A 22,213-nucleotide genomic window follows, 5' to 3' on the forward strand; every position below is an offset into this window, starting at 1 on the left:
ACATTTATTTCATTCTTATATAACATTTATTTCATTTTTATATAACATTTATTTCATTTTTTATGTAACATTTATTTCATTTTTATGTAACATTTATTTCATTTTTATGTAACATTTATTTCATTTTATATAACATTTATTTCATTTTTTATGTAACATTTATTTCATTTTTTATGTAACATTTATTTCATTTTTTATGTAACATTTACTTCATTTTTTGTAAAATCTCTGTCATTGTTTATATAACATTTATTACATTTTTTAATGTAATATTTATTTCATTTTTTATATAACATTTATTTCATTTTTATGTAACATTAATTTCATTTTTTATGTAACATTTATTTCATTTTCTATGTAACATTTATTTCATTTATTATGTAACATTAGTTTCATTTTAATGTAACATTTATTTAATTTTTTATGTAACATTTATTTCATTTTTTATGTAACATTTATTTAATTTTTATGTAACATTAATTTCATTTTATGTAACTTTAATTTCATTTTTATGTAACATTTATTTCATTTTTATGTAACATTTTTTCATTTTTATGTAACATTTAATTCATCTTTTATGTGACATTAATTTCATTTTTTATGTAAAATTTATTTCATTTTTGATGTAAAATTTGTTTAATTTTTATGTAACATTTATTTTATTAAAGTTTTATGTAACATTTATTTCATTTTTTATGTAATATTTATTTAATTTTTTATGTAATATTTATTTCATTTTTATGTAATATTAATTGCATTTTTTATAACATTAATTTCATTTTACATGTAACATTTATTTCATTTTGCATGTAACATTTATTTCATTTTACATGTAGCATTTATTTCATTTTTCATGTAACATCAACAGCAACTTTTTGAATGTTTTATGTAATATTTATGTCATTTTTTATATTACATTTATTTCATTTTTATATAACATTTGATTCATTGTTTATATAACATTTATTTCATTTTTTATGTAACATGTATTTCATTTTTCATGTAACATTAATTTTATTCGAGAATTGATTTCATTGTTAATACCTAAACAACTTTTTTTATTATTCTGTCTTTGGCTTTTTTATTCTCGAAACAAATCCATAACATTTACTCAAAATGAAAACAGTAAGATACAAGACAAAAAAAAATGCAAACAATATAGGAATCCAAATATCCAACATAAGAAACTCATACAACGACATATCTTGACAGGCTGATCGTAAATGAGAGCCACCATATTTGATTATTTCATCAATATGGCGGGCTGCTCTTTCAGTCGGACGTTCTTTCTGAGAATGAAATATCTGACTCATTCTTGCAATATTTTTCTTATATTTGGAATTTTCTATAACTTTCTCGATATTTTTCACTAATTCTTCCACGTTATAGTTGTACATATCCATGCTTATTCCATAACCCTTGACTTTCATTCGATTACAATTATAAGGTTGATCACCAAATATAGGAAATCCAATCATCGGAATTGCATGATAAAGACTTTCATATTGGCCGCTGTTGCCACAATGAGTGATAAACAATTTAGTTTGGGGGTGAGCCAGAAGATCGTTCTGGGGTAACCACTTCGTTAAAAGTATATTTTGGTGGGAATAAGACAAATTTGATTGCTTCCAGATGACATCGTATTTAATTTGTCTGAACGCTTCCGCCATCTTGTTTTCGTGATCCTCTGTCCAACTAACGAAAGATCCGGATGATACAATGATGACGCCATATTTAGATGAGTTCATGAACTCTAAGATGTCTCCTTTTAATGGACGAGCAGGACTTGTTGCCAGGCCACCAATATATTTAACATTAGGCAGAGCTGATAACGCGAAATCTAGGTAGATATCCGTATCGATTATAAATAATTCACAGTTTTTCATAAGATAGTTAAAATCAATACCTAGACGTTCAGGAACATATTCTTTAACACTTCGACTTGGACTTCCAATTGGATATACATAATCATAAGTTGTAGAGTAAAGATTCCTTAGTTTCTGTAAAAATGTCATCTTTTCAGAAAACGTAAATAATCTATGTGGAAATACACTTGGAGCCCAAGGTGTGCGATGCCAATATGGTTGTATATGTAAACCTAACAAGAGAAATGGTATATTAAGTTTGTAGGCAAAAATCGAAAAAAATATACTAGTTGGATTTCCATCAATTACGGCCAAGCTAATATTTAAGGATTTTACTGTTTGAAAAAGTCTATCGTTAAAAAGATAGTAATCACTGAACTTGTTTGAAGCCTGTTCTAGTTCTTTCGTAGATATTTTGCTCTTCTGTCTCCAAAATTTAATTAAAATATCCTTGAAGAGTAACCATTCTTGAAACTGTTCGACAATGATGAATTTAACGCCATCTTTGATTGGGTGGAATTTGTTACGATACGTTCCAGGAATCAAAATGTAACTAGTGTGTCCGAGATCCGCGAGTTCGTTAGCTGTTTTCACCATTGGGTTCAAATGACTGTACATGGGTAAGGAAAGAAAAACAATGTTTTCTCCATTTGTCGTACGAAATAATAGAATCGTTAAGATTCCAAGTTGCGAAAGGATCGTCTGTTTCATGGCAATCGATTTCTGGTAAATCTGGAAGAACAAAATCAGAACGATTTAGAATGGGAAACAGGGGAAGATTTTCAGAGATATTGATCAATAAACATTAGCTGATTATATGTATCGATCTATTTACTTAAACGCGTGGTTGTATTATTAATTTTCCACCTCAGTTTTAGACTCTAAATATTGTCGGAAAAGAGTATCTGAGAATAACAATGGTTCTCTTAGAGACCAAATTATTCAGCAGAAATCTAATTTAAAGAATAAAGACTGAATAGTATCGTAAATAAGGTACTCTGAACTATTCATAGGCTGGACTAAAGAAGAACTTAGGCACATTGATTAAAAGACGAGGTAACAAATGACAATACACAATGCATTACATCCAAAAGACCATACCGACCGACTCTATGTGAAAAGGAACGAAGGAGAAAGAAGACTGCTAAACGTAGAAGAAAGTGTAGAAGGCACAAAAAAGATTTAGAAAAGTACATAAGTCAGAACACCGAAAATAAATCGCCGCATTGAGAGACATTGTCATAAAGAACAATAACAGAAACAAAAAAGACAAGAATAGAAAATTGAGAAGAGAAACAGGTACATGAACGATTCATCAGAATAACAAAAGAACAGAATCATTAAAACACGTGGATGTGATTAGGAAAAGAACATCTGAACACAAAAACAAAATTTCTAGTGACAGCTACACCGAACAATGCAGTTAGAACCAACCACATTAAAGCAAAAATATATAAAACACAAGAAAACAGTAAATGTAGACTCTGTGAATAAAAAGACGAAACAATAAACCAAATAATAAACAAATGTATCAAACTAGCTTGAAAGAAATATAACGACAAGCAAGACTACGTGTAGAAAGATAGTACACTGGGAGATCTGCAGACGACTACACCTCGAGCACAAATGGTTCGAACATAAACCAGAGAAAATAAAGGATAGCAAAACCCACAAAATCCTTTGGGATATGAAGATACAAACATACAGATAAACAGATGAGTTTATCAAGTAAGAAAACCAGACGTGATGATATTTAACAAGAAGGAAAGACTATGCCAAACTGCGACTTTTGCTAACCCAGAAGGCCATAGGGTGAAGATCATGAGACATAAAACGAAACAAATATGCGAAACTATAACCAGAGAGCCTACTGAAATATAGAACCTGTAAAAAATCAATATAATACCAATAATTGCAGGAGCACTAGGCACAGTCCCAAAAATATGAAGAAAAGACTAGGAGGAATCGGAATGGACGGGAAAACTGAGACTATGCAACGGACGGTAATGCCGAAAACAGCTGAAACATTAAGTAAAACCTTCGAATGTGGAAACTAATTCACATCAGCAAGCAAAGATAGAAACTGCAAGAGAAGTAAAAAAAAAAATAAAACAACAAAGAAAACTGAAACCGCAAAACTGTAAATTGACTACGATTGAACCCCTCGCCTCCTAAAAAGATGCAAAGCCAACATTAACTGGCACTACAACAAATAGTTAAAGTGTCAAGAATGGTAGAAAGACCAGTGAGGGAAAGCGATAACCAAACACTCACTGGATGAATGCGATATAGAGAGACTTCCTACCACCCAAATTCCAGTGAAGACCAATAATCGCTACCAATAAGAATTCAATGGCAGACGACTGTTGCGATAATGCAAATTCATTTGCAAAAGTTGTCGAAAGAAATGGGGAGTACTGGAAGTCTGGAAAGACTTGTTGTCACTCAGAATCCAGAGAACACCACAGGCTGTATTCAAATAGAATTCTTTGACCATAGCCTGTGTGAAAGCTCATAGTGAGTAATAATAATGTTTAATTATTTTATTGCTTAAAAGGTAATGAGTTTTAAAATTTTGTAACAATTCGACACAGAGGTATAATTGATCCCAATGGTTGAAAGGTTCAGACAAGTTCCTGTTTCTATCTGATATCACCTCCATTTTCAACTAATTATCTCAGTGAACGGACTCTGTGGTACGCAGAATCGGCTAGTAAGATAACGTTGAATCAGTGCCACAGTAAACCTAGTTTTGAGTGCATAATTACTAAAGTTTAATTGTTTACCATCCAGCCTCGATCACGGATATGTGAGAGGCAACTTTCTTCAATGTTTTACTGATAAAACAAAATAGAAAAACGATGGATTACAAATAATATAAATCTGCGCATAGTCTTGCCACAAACAAAAGTTGAAAATGTTCAAAGTCTTAAAATAATATATGCTATTCTGTGTGTCATGATCGACATGTTCCTCATTTGTTGGCTCACACGGGAGATCTGGTCGCCATCCTGTGAACGTTGACTTCTCTAATTTCAGAAACCACAATATCATAGATTAAAACACGCAAGTAACTTCTCTAATTCTAGAGACGGCAATAGCACAGACTAACATAAGAAGGCAATCAAGAACGAAAACAAAACAAAACGCCAGAGAAAGACATTGGTGCACAAAGCAGGATAGACTGGCAATATAATGCTACTAAAGAAGCAAACCCAAGAATGAGGTTATCAAAAGCGAATAAAAACTCTATGGGATATGTCTGCTGACTACAAACGGAACAAATAGTAGCTGACGAAGCAAGTGCTGTGTGTCAATAACGTGGTTAACACGGTACGGTTTGAAGCAACTTGTTTATGTAAGAGGTCGATAGGTTTCAAACCCATTGATTTCCATTGACAACGTGCGCGTGCACCTGCATGCTAGCAAAAGTCGCGAGGCAGGTCGATACATTTTGAGTGCAAACCAGTTAACGAGGGTTGCCGCCCGATAAATACAGCTTAAAATAAATAGGGAGGCATGTGCGTTTTCTAGACAGTTTAGTGCCTAGTTTGACAGAATTTAAGTTCGTCAGTTCAGTTCGAGAGTCTACAATATAGAGTTATCGAGAAAAATCTTGATTCAAGAAAACGAAAAAGGAGGAAACAGATCTGAATCGATTCAATGATGCAAGGCTGGCCTGTCCACGATGGAATTCAAATAAATACTTCTCCAAACAATAAAATTAAGTCGTGTTTTCGGAGAGCAGGCACGAATCGTCGCGAGGTACACCGTCACAGAACGAGAAAAATCTGCGTGTTTTGAAATCTTATATGTGACAAATACATACACGTACCCATGACTGTAAACACACACGCGCACACACAGAGGACAGACGGCCACGGCCATGTCAAATTATATATACACCACTTACACAAGAATATATATATACATCTCATCTCATTTCTCCCCCACTTCACAGGTACATAGTAGAAGGCAGACAATTAAGAGAAAGTGTTTCTTAAAATTGTAATCAGTATCTAACGAGGGATAAATGATGAAACAGAGTAGAAAAAGCCTTTTATTGAAACCCCATGAATATAACAAACGATAAACACTGAAACTGAGGATTCCGATAACTATGAAATCACCGCGAAAGAAGCATCAGAAGTCGAGAACATCGAACGATTTATGAATGAGGCGAAAACAAAACTCCAACTTTTGAGAAACGAAGTATCGAAAAAATTAAAATTAGAAAACTGTGAATAGATTGCGTCTAGACGTTTTAACATATATTATCATAGACAGCAGATACTATCATAGACAACAGATACTATCATAGACAACAGATACTGTCATAGACAACAGATACTGTCATAGACAACAGATACTATCATAGACAACAGATACTGTCATAGACAACAGATACTGTCATAGACAACAGATACTATCATAGACAACAGATACTGTCATAGACAACAGATACTATCATAGACAACAGATACTGTCATAGACAACAGATACTGTCATAGACAACAGATACTATCATAGACAACAGATACTGTCATAGACAACAGATACTGTCATAGACAACAGATACTGTCATAGACAACAGATACTGTCATAGACAACAGATACTATCATAGACAACAGATACTGTCATAGACAACAGATACTATCATAGACAACAGATACTGTCATAGACAACAGATACTGTCATAGACAACAGATACTATCATAGACAACAGATACTATCATAGACAACAGATACTGTCATAGACAACAGATACTGTCATAGACAACAGATACTGTCATAGACAACAGATACTGTCATAGACAACAGATACTATCATAGACAACAGATACTGTCATAGACAACAGATACTGTCATAGACAACAGATACTGTCATAGAAAACAGATACTATCATAGACAACAGATACTGTCATAGACAACAGATACTGTCATAGACAACAGATACTATCATAGAAAACAGATACTATCATAGAAAACAGATACTGTCATAGACAACAGATACTGTCATAGACAACAGATATTGTCATAGACAACAGATACTGTCATAGACAACAGATACTATCATAGACAATAGATACTATCATAGACAACAGATACTGTCATAGACAACAGATACTGTCATAGACAACAGATACTATCATAGACAACAGATACTATCATAGAAAACAGATACTATCATAGACAACATATACTATCATAGACAACAGATACTGTCATAGACAACAGATACTGTCATAGACAACAGATACTATCATAGACAACATATACTATCATAGACAACAGATACTGTCATAGACAACAGATACTGTCATAGACAACAGATACTATCATAGACAACAGATACTATCATAGACAACAGATACTGTCATAGACAACAGATACTGTCATAGACAACAGATACTATCATAGACAACTTAATTCATGTGTCATAATAGTAAGTATGAAACTTAAAGTAGAAATGTCACCAGAAAAATGAACTGGCAAACTTTAAGGGAAAAACTAAACTTGAAACCCAGATCAGAAAGCTTTAAAAATAAGCTAAAACCGCAGATAGAATGAACGAAAATAGAAAACTATGGAATTATTATTGACAAAGAAAAATTATTAAATAAGAAACATGAAGAACAAAATAAAAGATAGCAGCAAAAGGACAAGCTTGAAACAGTACAGATAAAAATCAGAAAAATACAAACAAAATAGGAACGTTTTGAAAACAATAGAAGCAAGTTTTATTAAAACGTAATAGAAGAACAAACGAGAAATAAGGCACTTCTGAAAATATATATGGGCGAAACACAACAGTAATGCTGAATGGCTGTAAACATGACAGAAAAGCTTCAATAAATTTAAGAAGAAACTCGACCGAAATTACTATCGAATCAGTCATGAGAATTCTAAGGAAAATGACAAATTGAAAGCACTAAGCCACGATGGTTTAAACATGCTTGAGATTCTACATGAAAGACTAATGCAAGTGATATTCTCCTGAAGGTTGAAGGTTCAATCCTACGTGTGGTCGAGCGAAATATACATTTGCAAATTACTTAGGACCTGTATCCAGTCATAGCTGAAGGAACAAGAGCACGCTACCCCCGTGAAGTTAATAAAGGGTTCCGCTCGAAATTCCGTCCAAATTCCCGAGTTCGACAGAAACATTCCCGAGTTCAACAAGATACACCTGAAGAAGGTCGGAGGTTATATCGACCGAAACGTTGTGAAAATCACACTCAAGATGAGAACAGTAGTCCGATGAATAATAATACATAGAAGTGTATAGATATAGAACAAAGAATAAAGTAATTAATGCATATGGATGACCTGAAAGTATTTGCAGAAACAACCATAATCTTCAGCCATGGTGTTCAAATGTAATTTTGAATAGAAAAGTGTGCTCCAGTGGAGAAGAAACGTGGCGAAACAGGATACAAAGGATGGCATAATGTTGCCCAACAAATATGACGGAATTTAGCGGATATAATATATATAAATATTTAAATATTTTGGAGACAACTGTTAGTAAACACATCGAAGTTTCTCTAATAAGATATTCTTTACCAAAAACAAGAAAACTAATGGATATGCCAAATTCACTTCACTCAATAAATGATACTGACGGACTACGTTAAAGGTAAAGATGGGGGAAAAAGTAAAAACTAAAAGAAAATTATAGAACACTTTGTTGATAACGCAACAAAACTAATTCGAAAAATAGATAACTTAGAATAAAGAAAGGCTTATTATTGCAGCAGAGACTACCCGAATGAAAAAACGCAGGAATTATTGAAAACAGGAAAAAAATAGACGGAAAAAAGTGGAGAAAACACAACTGCATTGGTTATTAATAATAATGAAAAAACTTGACCCACGAAAACAACTGAGTCTGTGGACAAAGAAACGAAACGGTAAATCACATATAAGTGAATGCAGCAAAGTTGCATCTAAAACCTTCAAAAACAGACACGGTAGGGAAAATAGTAGAATTGAAACTATGGAAACGATTGCCTTTGAACAGATGAACAAATATTATAGACACTAACCGAAGACAATACTGTCAGACGACGAACACAAAATTCTCTGCGTTATAGAAACACAAATATATAAACTTATCCAAGTAAGAGAAGCAGCTGTCACAATCATTAACAAGAAAGAGAAATTGTCAAATTGTATAGTTTTGCCATCCAAACAAAAGACAGGATTAAGATGAAAAATACGTAAAAAGAAAACATATAGAATTTGCCAGAGGAATATCGAACATGGGAAAAACAATACAATACGATTAATCATTGGCGCAGTAGGTAAGGGACGACTGGGATAGTAGGTAAAGGACGACGATTCGGAAATAAGGAAAACAGCTGAAGTCTTAAAAATATTCTATCGTGGAGAAATCATCCAAAATAGGCTACAAACCAACAACGCTAACCAGCAACGTAGGAATTTCGATAGCAATAAAACAAAAGCATGGAGGGATGATCACGTGATCACGAGGGAAATGAAACTCTTGTAAACTTCATCAAAATAAACCAAAGTGGTGACACCAGCATTAGTTAATAAAAAAATGGCCGGGAAAGAGAGAGAAGGGAGAGCACCAACCAAACTTCTACTTGAAAAGTGTGGATAGTATTAAAATCTTAGGGAGGCTTATTTCTACTCAATTCATGTAGAAGAACAATGGTCTTGCCATTAATAACCGAATGATAAACGGGTGCGGCGAAAACACAAAGTCATTTTCAATAGTAATCGAAAAAAGTGGAGATTACTGAAAATCTAAGAAAACTTGTCACATAAACTTTAGAGAATACCAATGGTGTTATTTAAAGTGAGCAATCACTTTAAGGGTTTATAATAATAATAATAATAATAATAATAATAATAATAATAATAAGAAGAAGAAGAAGAAGAAGAAGAAGAAGAAGCCGAATATAGAAATATTTTCTGTCGATATTGAAAATTAAAAGGAATGATTTGCTATCGTCTCATTATAGTAGTCAAATATTATTGAAATTAAACAACTTCTTTGGTCATAAATTTAAATGTACATTATTATTTTCTTTATGTATTATTACTATTTCATAGTAGTTTCAACTTTTGTATTCTTTTAGTTGGAATTTTTCTTTTTACATCAAATCAATTCCCTTCAAGATGTACCTTAATATTTTCGCCGTTCCTTACAGAAAGTCTTTTGCAGATTTCGAAAAAAAATGCTTTTTCAATCTGTTTAAGCCATTTATGGTGACTTTTCTTCATGGTCTTTAACATTTCAATGATAACGAGATTCACCTTGACTTCTTGATATTTCCATAGTCTAGCTAGCTTTCCATTTGATATATTGATATTGATTTATTTTGTTGTTTTTTCTGCATAATTATTATTATTATTATTATTATTATTAATAACAATAATAATATTGTTGTTGTTGTTGTTGTTGTTGTTGTAATAACAACAAGAACTTATTTTCTTTTCTCATGAAAATGTCTATTTTATTTTCATTATAATGTATATGTCGCTTCCAATCTCGGGATATGATATCGGTAGAGAAAATTATTACGAACTATTAATGCGATAAATATGGATTTGTGTATAAATAATTGATTTTTTTCAACAATATCGCAAACACTATAAAAAAAAATTACATGTGCATATTTACAGACGCGAATATCTTATATACAACCACTAACAATAATACATTGATCCAAAAAACGTTTAAATAGATTTTAAAACGATGTAGTTATTACAAAAAATAGGTGATATTTCTACTTACCAATGTATTTACCCACGCATTAATGAATCAATTTGGTCAGTAAGGCAATTTAGATTGAAGATTTATATCATCCTTTTTGAAGATAAGATATAGATACATGATATGAACGTTGCTCCCTGCAAACCTATGCCCTCTTTCCAAATGAGATTTCAGAAATTAAAACAATTACCTAAAATTAGGTTAATGGGGCAATTGCTTTGCGCATAAATTCATATCGATAAGAAACAGAAAACTGCCCTTAATTTCAATTCTCGATGAAATCTTTATTGTCACGCTTTGGCTGGACAATGTTTATACATGTGGTTTATGATCATGACATGTACTTGATTCAACTAGAATTGATGTGATTACATTGTTTTCATGTTTCACCGTGACCTGAATTCACGTTGTTATTCGTGTGAAATTTAAAGGACAGGACTGAGATGACAGGTTGCCATTGTTTGTTTTAGTCAAGTTTTGTTTAGTTCTCTTGCACTGCAAGAACTTAAACATCAGGGTCCGAATGTTGGATTTAGAAGTCAGCGCCTCCAAGGAGGGACACTCTGACCTATAAAAATGCCTGGGCAACCCCGTCAGCATTCCCTGGTGAGGATGCCTCAAGGTATTAGCAATAAGCTAACACCTGCAAGATGTTTTATCCACGTAGTACTATATGTTTTGTATTCGTTTGGGCCTCATTTGCTGCATTTTCTTATGTGGTTCACCGTTTCGTCTCTTTATACACTAGAGTCTACTGCTTTTCTGGGTTTTATCTATCTTAGCGTAGTTCTAATCGCATAATTCTGGAGATCTGTTAGTAACGATTCCGTTTCTCTGTTAAAGTGCCCTTTCCTTAGCCATCTTCGAATGTTTTTGTGATTCTCTTTTCTTGGCATTGTTTATGTAGTTGTTTCTCTTTTCCCACTTTTCTTTTTTTTTTGATTTCTGGTTTTGTTGTTTCCTATATTTTTCGTTTTGACGATATTCCTTCCCGCCGTATTCATTCTTTCTGTGTTCTAAGTTATACATTTTCTAAGTCTTTGTGCCTTTACACAGTCTTTTTATACTTACCAGTCCTCTTTCTATCTTCGTTCCTTTTCACCTAGAATCCGCATCGCCGTCTGCGTGTAGTGCATAGTGTAATGTCATTAGTGTTTTACTCTTTTGGTTAAGAGGTTAAAGTTCTGCTTTGACTCTTAGTACCCTATTAGTGATATTGCTAGGTATTTATTATTTTAACTAGATTTCTACGGCGTAGTTTTGATTCTAAGAGTTTCCCTGTTCTTCTCGGGTATTCTTTTCCATTATTCTCTTTGATTTCTGTAGATTTGATTGTATCTGCTTCCAGAACTAGCGAATATTTGTCGATATCACGTACAACAAGCCTTCTCCTTTTCTCTTAGTCGAGTAGTCTAATGCCCTCCGATGTCTCCAGTTTTTAATTTTTTTATATTTAGCAATTCACGTTTTTCATTACAAATTCTATTTAAATATTGTAGCTAAATATTCTGCTTTATTTATCAGCTTTTCCAGATCGTTTTTGCTTTTTACAGATTGCTTCAGGTCGTCCGTATGCATGAAGTTTGTTTGTTCTCTGTCTATAAACTTGTATTTAACATCACATTTCTTAAATATACAGTTGAGCAACACCGTACCTATGATAAAAAAAAATAGTGGAAATAGATAGTCCTTTCATAAGATAGGTATTTTACAAGAAATGTATCGATTATTATCTGTCAGATATTGTCCTGCTTTAGATTGTTTTCTTAATAATATTTACCAGCGGTACCTGTGAAAATTCCACACGGAACTGATTCATATGTAATATATTGATGTTGGCATTCTGTAGTTGTTCAGAGTAAATGGAGATGCTCTGATATTATTGTAGCGGTTTTATTTACACTGCAAAAGTGTTTATCCAAGCAAGCAGGGACGTTCGGTGTAGCCAGATCGTAAAATACGCTTAAATATGATATTTTAATTCTTGCAGATTTCGTATATATTATCACTGAGTTAATGTTCTGTCGATTTTTATATATTACAAAGTCGCGATTTCAAAAATAATAAATATATCTATATGACTTGGGTTCATCAGCTTGAAGCAGAACCGAATCCCAAACTTATGAATATATATATATATATATATATATATATATATATATATATATATATATAACTTCATTCAGCTATAATCGAAATCGAAACCAAAACTTATGAAGAATTATTGATAAAATTATTTATAGATAAATAGATTACTAAGGTGCTATCAGCTAAAATTGAAACCGAAACCAAGACTTATGAAGAATTCTTGATGAAGTTATTTTTAAAAATAAATTATTGGAGTGTCATTAGCTATAAGCGAAACCGAAACGTAAACTTATGAGGAATTCTTGGTAAAATTGTTTATAAAAAAAATAAATGACTTAAGTGCCATCAGCTATAATCGAAACCGAAACCAAAATTATGAAGAATATTTTGAAAAATTATTTATTACAAGAAATAGAAGTGCATAATACGACCCGGATGTAAGCGTGACACAGAAAATAACACACTTATAACGTTATCGTATTTATATATAGATAATCTTGTCGGATATCTTGTATATTCTTAAGCATTCACTTCGCAATGCTTGAACAATTTTCTTGTAAGCTTTCTTGTTATTGTGTTCTTCTTTTTTCTACCGGTTACCTCCCTTCACAATCGGTAATCTCCAAAAATACCGTTAGGGCTTACAACATGGCCGCCAGAAGAGTCACGTGATCCGGTAGGTGTATCAGAATTTTAGGCGGAATTTTTGACACCCCCAACAAAAAACTGCGAATAAAATATATAAAACTCGTAATTTCTGTTTTTAAAGTGGGTTGTCAATTTTCTTTATGAAATATACTTCCAAAATAAACTATTACAGTCGTTTAAAACATAATAGAAGTATTATTTTTTATTTTTTAAAAACAATGTTTACAAAATGTCTACGAACGTGCGTAGACATTTTGTAAACATTGTTTTTAAAAAATAAAAAATAATACTTCTATTATGTTTTAAACGACTGTAATAGTTTATTTTGGAAGTATATTTCATAAAGAAAATTGACAATCCACTTTAAAAACAGAAATTACGAGTTTTATATATTTTATTCGCAGTTTTTTGTTGGGGGTGTCAAAAATTCCGCCTAAAATTCTGATACACCTACCGGATCACGTGACTCTTCTGGCGGCCATGTTGTAAGCCCTAACGGTATTTTTGGAGATTACCTCACAATCTTTTGATCTATGTATAACATTCTTTGCCTCCGTTTTTTTTTACTTTGCAATATCCTTTTTTTTCTCTCTCTGACAGCAGTTATTCAGAGAGCGTAATATCTGTTCGCTAAGTTGTTCCATTAGAAGTTTCAACGTATTGATTGGTCTGTAATTGTTTTTAGTCGTTCTCATTCAGGGTCCTTTATTAACGCAGTTCTTCCTTTGTTCATCCATTCTGGTGCATCTGTTTTGCAAATACATCCTCTCTATTTTTATGATAGTGTTTCATGTATGACCGTGATTTATTTTAAGTCAGTATGCATCGTAGCCTAGAGTTTTCTAATTTGCCATTTTCTATTTGGGTTGTCTTAAATGTTTTCTTATGTTTTTTTTTTCAGTTTTCTGAATTCTTATTTCAGCCATTTAACATAATTTTCATCCAAAAAAGGCGTAAGAGACTACTAATTGGCGGCATTTCTACAGGGGATATTGTGGGGATTTCATCTGCGTGATGTCTGTTCACATTACATTTAAACTTTGCATGTTAGTATAGTAAGGGAAGCAGGAGACAGAAAGGAAATTGAATAGTCTATAAGGCCGTGGGATAATACTATCAGAGTAGAACATTTACTGTAATCTAGGAACCTCAACAATTAAGGTGTGAGATTTTGCTGTTCGTCGGATTAGTCGGGTGTAAATACACGTCGATTTATAGATCCATCAAAACACATTCGATTAAAATACTTGTGAAACAAACACAGGGATGCAACATTGCACTTCAGGATATCTACTGCCGGAAGAAATCGGGAAAGAAGCTCTTGGTGTTATCTTCGCAGTTTTAATGTCCCACTGATTTTTACACGGATAATATTTTATACTACTGACTGAGCATAACACCCTATTGACCATCTTTGGATCGAAGAAAACGAAGAGACTGTTGAGGTAGGGCCTAATATGTTGAATGACAATTTCAAGTTAGTGTACATCTCTTCCAAGGAGATCGGTTGGTTCTGTGACAGAGTGAACCTCTTTATGACTCGCTAATGGCGTGTTTGCCTCTATACAATTCAACAACAGACACGATAGGGAAAATAGTAGAATTGAAACTATGGAAACGATTACCTTTGAACAGGTGAACAAATATTATAGACACTAACCGAAGACAATACTGACAGACGACAAACACAAAATTCTCTGCGTTATAGAAACACAAATATATAAACTTATCCAAGTAATAGAAGCAGCTGTCACAATCATTAACAAGAAAGAGAAATTGTCAAATTGTATAGTTTTGCCATCCAAACAAAAGACAGGATTAAGATGAAAAATACGTAAAAAGAAAACATATAGAATTTGCCAGAGGAATATCGAACATGGGAAAAACAATACAATACGATTAATCATTGGCGCAGTATGTAAGGGACGACTGGGATAGTAGGTAAAGGACGACGATTCGGAAATAAGGAAAACAGCTGAAGTCTTAAAAATATTCTATCGTGGAGAAATCATCCAAAATAGGCTACAAACCAACAACGCTAACCAGCAACGTAGGAATTTCGATAGCAATAAAACAAAAACATGGAGGGATGATCACGTGACCACGAGGGAAATGAAACTCTTGTAAACTTCATCAAAATAAACCAAAGTGGTGACACCAGCATTAGTTAATAAAAAAAAATGGCCGGGAAAGAGAGAGAAGGGAGAGCACCAACCAAACTTCTACTTAAAAAAGTGTGGATAGTACTAAAATCTTAGGGAGGCTTATTTCTACTCAATTCATATAGAAGAACAATAGTCTTGCCATTAATAACCGAATGATAAACGGGTGCGGCGAAAACACAAAGTCATTTTCAATAGTAATCGAAAAAGTGGAGATTACTGAAAATCTAAGAAAACTTGTCACATAAACTTTAGAGAATACCAATGGTGTTATTTAAAGTGATTGCTCACTTTAAGAGTTTATAATAATAATAATAATAATAATAATAATAATAATAATAATAATAATAATAATAATAATTAGAAGAAGAAGAAGAAGAAGTCGAATATAGAAATATTTTCTGTCCATATTGGAAATTAAAAGGAATGATTTGCTATCGTCTCATTATAGTAGTAAAATATTGAAATTAAACAACTTCTTTGGTCATAAATTTAAATGCACATTATTTTCTTTATGTATTATTACTATTTCATAGTTTACTGTAATCTAGGAACATCAACAATTAAGGTGTGAGATTTTGCTGTTCGTCGGATTAGTCGGGTGTAAATACACGTCGATTTATAAATTCATCAAAACACATTCGATTAAAGTTCTTGTAAAACAAACTCAGGATGCAACATTGCAGCGATGGGACGAGAGTTGGAGCTTGGCCAATAGTGATCGATTAGATTGATTTGTGTAAGAGAGAGACTAGTTGTTCTGTTCTTGTTATTTCTCTTTTCTTTTTACTCATGTTCACCCATAACAAAGCATATCACCACTTAGACATAAGAAGCTACTATTTGGTGCCATGTTCAGGAAAGATTAACAAGATTTTTGTTTATGTTACATTTAAACTTCTGCGTATCAGTACAGACAGGGAAGCAGGCAGCAGGAAGAGAATTCCAAAGTCTGGCTGTCGAGGGAAGAAACTATTAGAATAGAAAGCTTTCTGGCATTTAGGAACAATACCAGTGAAGAGGTGAGATCTTAGTGCTAAGCGGGTTTCTCAGGGATATGTACGTCGAAGGGGATACAAGTGAAACAAGTTCATCAGCTCCATTAAAATATTTGTAAAACAGGCACAGTGATGCAACATTGCGGCGATGAGACAGGGGCTGGAGTTTAGTTGATAAAGGGGGACCGATTGGATTGACAACTCTTTTTTCGACTTTATCTAAGAAAGAGAGACGAGTGGTAGATGTACCAGCCCAGATATGGCAACAATACTCCATGCCAATATGTTTTTATTTGTGGTGCTGTCATTAATCCGGTTTCATTTATTAATTTTTACACGTTTACTTTTATGCATTTATGGTGACAGTTTCAGTTCTATTGGTTTTCTTCAAAGTTCTTTCTGTGTTTTTATTTATGCTTACAGTTATCACAGGAAATTTTTCTGAAGAGTCTGGCAGGATGAAAAAACCGAGAAGGGAAAACACCATCCGCACGTCTACAGCAACGGCTCAAATAGTATTGTGGAAATTCAAGTATTGTATATATTTTGTAGTGTTTCTTTTCAAGGTTACTGTAAATTAAAAAAAAACACTCAAATTCCGAAGAAACAACAACAAAAAGTTATGTTAAAAACACTGGAATACAAAACTGTTATCACAGGACATCGATAAAAACTCAGCATTCAATATTGCCCCCCCCCTAAAAAAAACGGGGGGAAAATCAATATTAATCACAGAAAATGCCTTTCCTCTTTTCTTTTTTGACAATCAAAAGTGCATATACATAGGATCTTTTAAAAGTGAATTAATCTTCATTAACAAAATCATATTTATACAAAATCACAGTCATACAAATAAGAGTACACAGTAGCTTGTTTCTGGAGTCCAACTACCATTGATCTGTTTGTCTACGTTCTTGTCTGACAAGTTTTTATAAACAAATCTCACACAATAACAATTATCAACATGTGTCATAACACGGGAATGTCATATTTTATAAATGAATTTATGCTAAATGCATTCTTGGTGACTTTGTGTTTATTTTATCTTCTGTCTCTTCTGTTTAAATACATTTTCCGTGCGTGAGTGTATGTTTTTATTTACTGTCTTTACTTCCATTTTTTTTTAATTAATTTTTTTTTTAATCATTTGATTTAATTTCGACTTTTATTTCTGTTAATTGTTTTTTTTTTCCTTGACATTGTGTGTGTGGGGGGTAACTCGCCTAGCATTTTTTCGTGTTTTAAGGACCGTATTTCTTCACGTTGTGACTTATTAAAAAAAATTATTTCCGTGGTAAACGAAGTTCTTTGCGTTTTTCTGCACCCTTGAGGAGTGCCTTGGTTCCGAGCACCAAATCGAAACAAAGGCGGAGTACAAAAAGCGGGGACTGATAACGACATTTATGTAACTGTGTACAATACATAGGAGATGATAATTCATTATTTAAGGAGGTGATCCAGTCAACATTATTGAGGAGATTGTTTCATACAGGTCCGTTTACAAAGATGATCACAAAAACACATTACCTTTTCATGTTGAAAGATGACACTCGAAGACTTATAAAGATGATGATCTTTATTCCATCCGGATGAGATGATCAGGGATTCGTATGCCTTGCTGATTTCTACATTGTCTTTCTTCCCTTTCTTTCGCTGCAGAAAGGGGCTTAGCTAACTCTCCTTCTTCACGACCCTGACTGATCTGTCTCTACTGCTCTCTCTGATTTGACTCGAACCCTCTTAACTGAATATAATGTAAACTATCTTTCTTTGCGACGTCAGAAACGTGCTCGAACATATGCTCTCCTCGCGTGTATTTACATACACGTATGTCCAACACGTTTCTAGCAAAACAAAGACATTCCTTAATTTACATTGTCCTATATCTGACCCAAGTATTTGTATTGTTGTTTAGTTATTTCTAAACACAATGGTCAATTCACTAAATTCCTGAGATTACAATACATATATATATATATATATATATATATATATATATTCATTTTTAACTTTTGAATACTGGTTCAATTCGATCCTTTCCGTTAATAAATATTATCTTTAATCCTATTTACGTCTTTTTAAATTACTGGGGTCTGTTACCTACCATGAAAACAGCAATCCGAATACTCGAGATGATACAAAGTGTGTTTATAGTTTTGCATGTAAAATTATATCGAAAGATACCTTAAGCTTAAGCCGTAAATTTGATACATTTTCTAGAATCAAAACCATGTAATGGACTTGGATCATTTTAAGAATAAGGATTCTGGACTTATGGTTTAGTATCATTGAATGTTGATGGTGATATTTAGATATAAATGTAATTTTTTGTTTGGAGAATAATTTTTACCCGTCCTGGAATACGTATTTTCAAGTATCTTCATAAAGTTAAGAATCTTTATATGCGTTGATGTATAGTATTAACCCTTAAGAAAATCCACGGATTACTCTGAATTTTAGAATGTACTTACTAGGCGTAAAAGGTCATAATGTTTCTATATTTATTTTGATTTAATTACGGGTAATGTGAAAATTCAGATTATTCCGATTTCGGTCACATTTTAGCAGTAGGTTAATTAATATTAATTTCACTTGCTTTGGGCCATTTTAAAAACGATTTTATGGGGCAATTTTATCAACATAAAAAATCTAGACATAGTTTATCATTATATACCGGTTTTAATCTTTGTGGAGAAAATAAAGTGGTGATCTGGGAATTGTGTTTTTTTATTCATTCATTTTATCCATATTATCATGTATTCTCTTAGCATGCAGATATATATATATATATATATATATATATATATATATATATAGAGAGAGAGAGAGAGAGAGAGATGGTAAAATAAATAAATGAATATATATATATATATATATATATATATATATATATATCATAACGCCGTATATTATTACAAATCTAAAATTTATTTTAAGATTATGGTGTTTCACCCTTTAGTAAGGTAATCTTGCTTTTAATTTCTTGTAATATATTGTAAGATAATCTCTGTCAACTTCGATTAAAAGTTTAGAAAGATATTATGGGGACTTAACCATTCATTCTTGCTGGACTATTCTTATCATAATAAAAAGCCCAAGTCTAATACTCCTGTGAGGAATTATAGTGAATCAACGCAAGATTACAAACTGTCTAACTTGCCAGTCGGAAAGTACCAACAACCTTTCTATATATTCATTTTCTTGTACAATATATACTTTTCTCCTTAACCCGTTGTTCTAGTCTTTCTTGATGATCTTCCTGCGGTCAGAACTGGCGAAGAATTATTCGAACAAACAACATGATATTTAAAAGCCCCACCTCAATAACCTCGACGTTGCGACGAAATATTCGAACGAACAATATATAACAACATTAACAATAAATCATTCAGAGAGTCGGGCCGTAGAACACGAAGGACTCAAGAGAAGGAAGCCATTTTTAGCCAGAAAGTGAAATCTCTAAGGACACCAGGAAATAATTAAAAGTAAGTTTCTCAGCCAGTCTAGAGAAATTCATGGAAATGTCAGCCAGATTCGAAGTAAAAAAAAATAAGCAACCAGTATTGAAGAAAAATATGTACCGTTCATATCATTTGGAGAAATTTAACGAGGAGTGTGAAAGACTTGTTAAAACCGACATCCTATCAAAACTTGAATTTAGTTAATGGGTAGCCCCACCGTCTATGTCAAAAAGAAGTCAAATAAAATAAGCGTTTGCGTCGACTTCTCTACTTGTTTGAATTCAGTACTAAAAGACTACTATTGCGCACAGTCTAGCCCTGAAAAAGTTTTTACTCTGCCAATCGAAGAAACTATCTTCTCTAGAGTCGATTTCAATGACGCATTCGATAAAAAGGAAAAAAAACTGACATCAGATTTATTCCTCATCTACTATAATAAAACCGAATACAATAGTCGCTAGATGGAATAGGGGCCTGTACTTTATATAAAATATCAGATAGAAGTATAAATCTGATTGCACACACTTCAGGGTATCTACTGCCGGAAGAAATCGAGAAAAAAGCTCTCGCTGTGATCTCCGCAGTTTTAATGTCCCACTGATTTTTACACTGACAATATTTTATACTACAGACCGAGCATAACCCCCTATTGACCATCTTTGGATCGAAGAAAACGAAGAGACTGTTGAGGTAGGGCCTAATATGTTGAATGACAATTTCAAGTTAGTGTACATCTCTTCCAAGGAGATCGGTTGGTTCTGAGACAGAGTGAACCTCTTTATGACTCGCTAATGGTTTTTTTGCCGATAGTGATATTAAACTCTTAATATTCAATACTATCAGGGACTCCCTGGTCACACTGCGTGAAATTAAACGCGGAGCACAAAAAGATGAATTTATTTGTGCTATAAAACAAAAAATGACAAATAAAGACCAGAAAATACAGAACACATTTCTATGTGTGGTAACATCCTACTATACAGTTGTCATACTAAAATATTTATAAAACAGAAATAAAAGACTTTCATGTGGATCACCCAGTATAAGATAGAATGAATAGCCTTATAGCGTTTACGTTTATAGACATCATAAACATGGTCGACTCATGCAACGGTTCTACTTTGAAAGCAAAGGTGTCCCCAATTACAAAAAAAAAAGCCCTGGCCAGAAACTGACTAACCTTGATCTAGAAATCATACAGATTTCACAGAGCCACAGGGGGTTGGAATTACCTAATTCTAGTGAAAAGCTATATGAAATGGACAGAAATTTTCAAATGTAAAAGACCCACTACATGAGTTTTCTTCGTGAATTATATGACTGGTTTAGAGTAGTGAACTGTTTAGTAAGTGACAATAGGGCACAATTTACGTTCAGAAACTTCAAGAAGTTCTGTGAAACCTTCCAAATTAAACAGATCCCGACTCAACAGTACTACCCGCGATCAAATGGGAAGGCGGTACGCTTTGTTAAAACTTTAAAATGAGTACATAAAAACATGCGGCACACAGTGTTGCAATATTTTTTAATAATAATGGGATATGGTCCCTCACAGTTGGGAGATTTTATTTATAAACGATGCTGCTAGGAAATGACGAATCAAATTAATTTACGTTCTGCTACTAACCAATCAGAAACCAGAATTGCTTTATAAAAATTAAACCTTTTCTTGAGCAACTTTGCATGTTTTCTTCGTGTCAACACGGGAAGAATCTTTTGCTCTGTGGGTTCCAGCTCCAGAAATGTTTTCTGAGAACCAGTCACCTCCAGGATTTGTATAGAACAACTAACCATCGGAAACTGTTCTGTAACTGAACATGGCTTACAACTTAAAACCTATAAAACTGAGATTGTTACAGTTTCTACAGGTCTATAAGATCATACCTAATCCTAATAAATCATCAGGGAAACCATGTTCGAGTGAAATCTAAGATCCGTATTTGAAAAAATGTTGCCAAAGCAAACAAAATTGAGAAAGACCTCCATTGTACCTAAGAAACGCTATAAGCCAAGATAAAAGTTTTCTACAAAACTTACAAAAATGACAGGTCTTTTGAGGACTGGGGACAATGGAAAAATAATTGGAAATATGGTGTACACTATTACAGGGCCTTAATTTACGCATAAAATAGACTTCAACCTAATAAGAAAGCGACTGTTGGATGATCAAAACTATACACCTCATGAAGATCATTAAGATGATATATGAAACTCCAGGCATTGAACCTACCCAAGTAGCT

At 32.9% G+C, this 22,213-nt stretch overlaps 1 protein-coding gene across 2 annotated transcripts in view; it reads right to left on the reverse strand.

Annotated features, from left to right (window-relative positions):
* Window positions 1-878: 878 nt before the first annotated feature.
* LOC145256417 (UDP-glucuronosyltransferase 2B2-like) overlaps window positions 879-22,213 on the reverse strand; it is a 29,225-nt gene continuing 7,890 nt past the window's right edge. The window contains exons 1-2 of one of the 2 annotated variants that reach the window (XM_080115295.1): window positions 10,638-10,768; window positions 879-2,597 (exon numbers count right to left, since the gene is read on the reverse strand). In XM_080115295.1, coding sequence (XP_079971421.1) covers window positions 1,062-2,576 — 1,515 coding nt within the window. In that variant the 5' untranslated portion in view covers window positions 2,577-2,597; window positions 10,638-10,768 and the 3' untranslated portion in view covers window positions 879-1,061. Of the gene's footprint in view, window positions 2,598-10,637; window positions 10,769-22,213 lie in introns of those variants that run through there. The other variant, XM_080115294.1, reaches the window with a different exon arrangement.

The sequence above is a fragment of the Euprymna scolopes genome, chromosome 32, assembly GCF_053919585.1.
Source record: "Euprymna scolopes isolate OS-2025 chromosome 32, ASM5391958v1, whole genome shotgun sequence".
NCBI lineage: Eukaryota > Metazoa > Mollusca > Cephalopoda > Sepiida > Sepiolidae > Euprymna > Euprymna scolopes.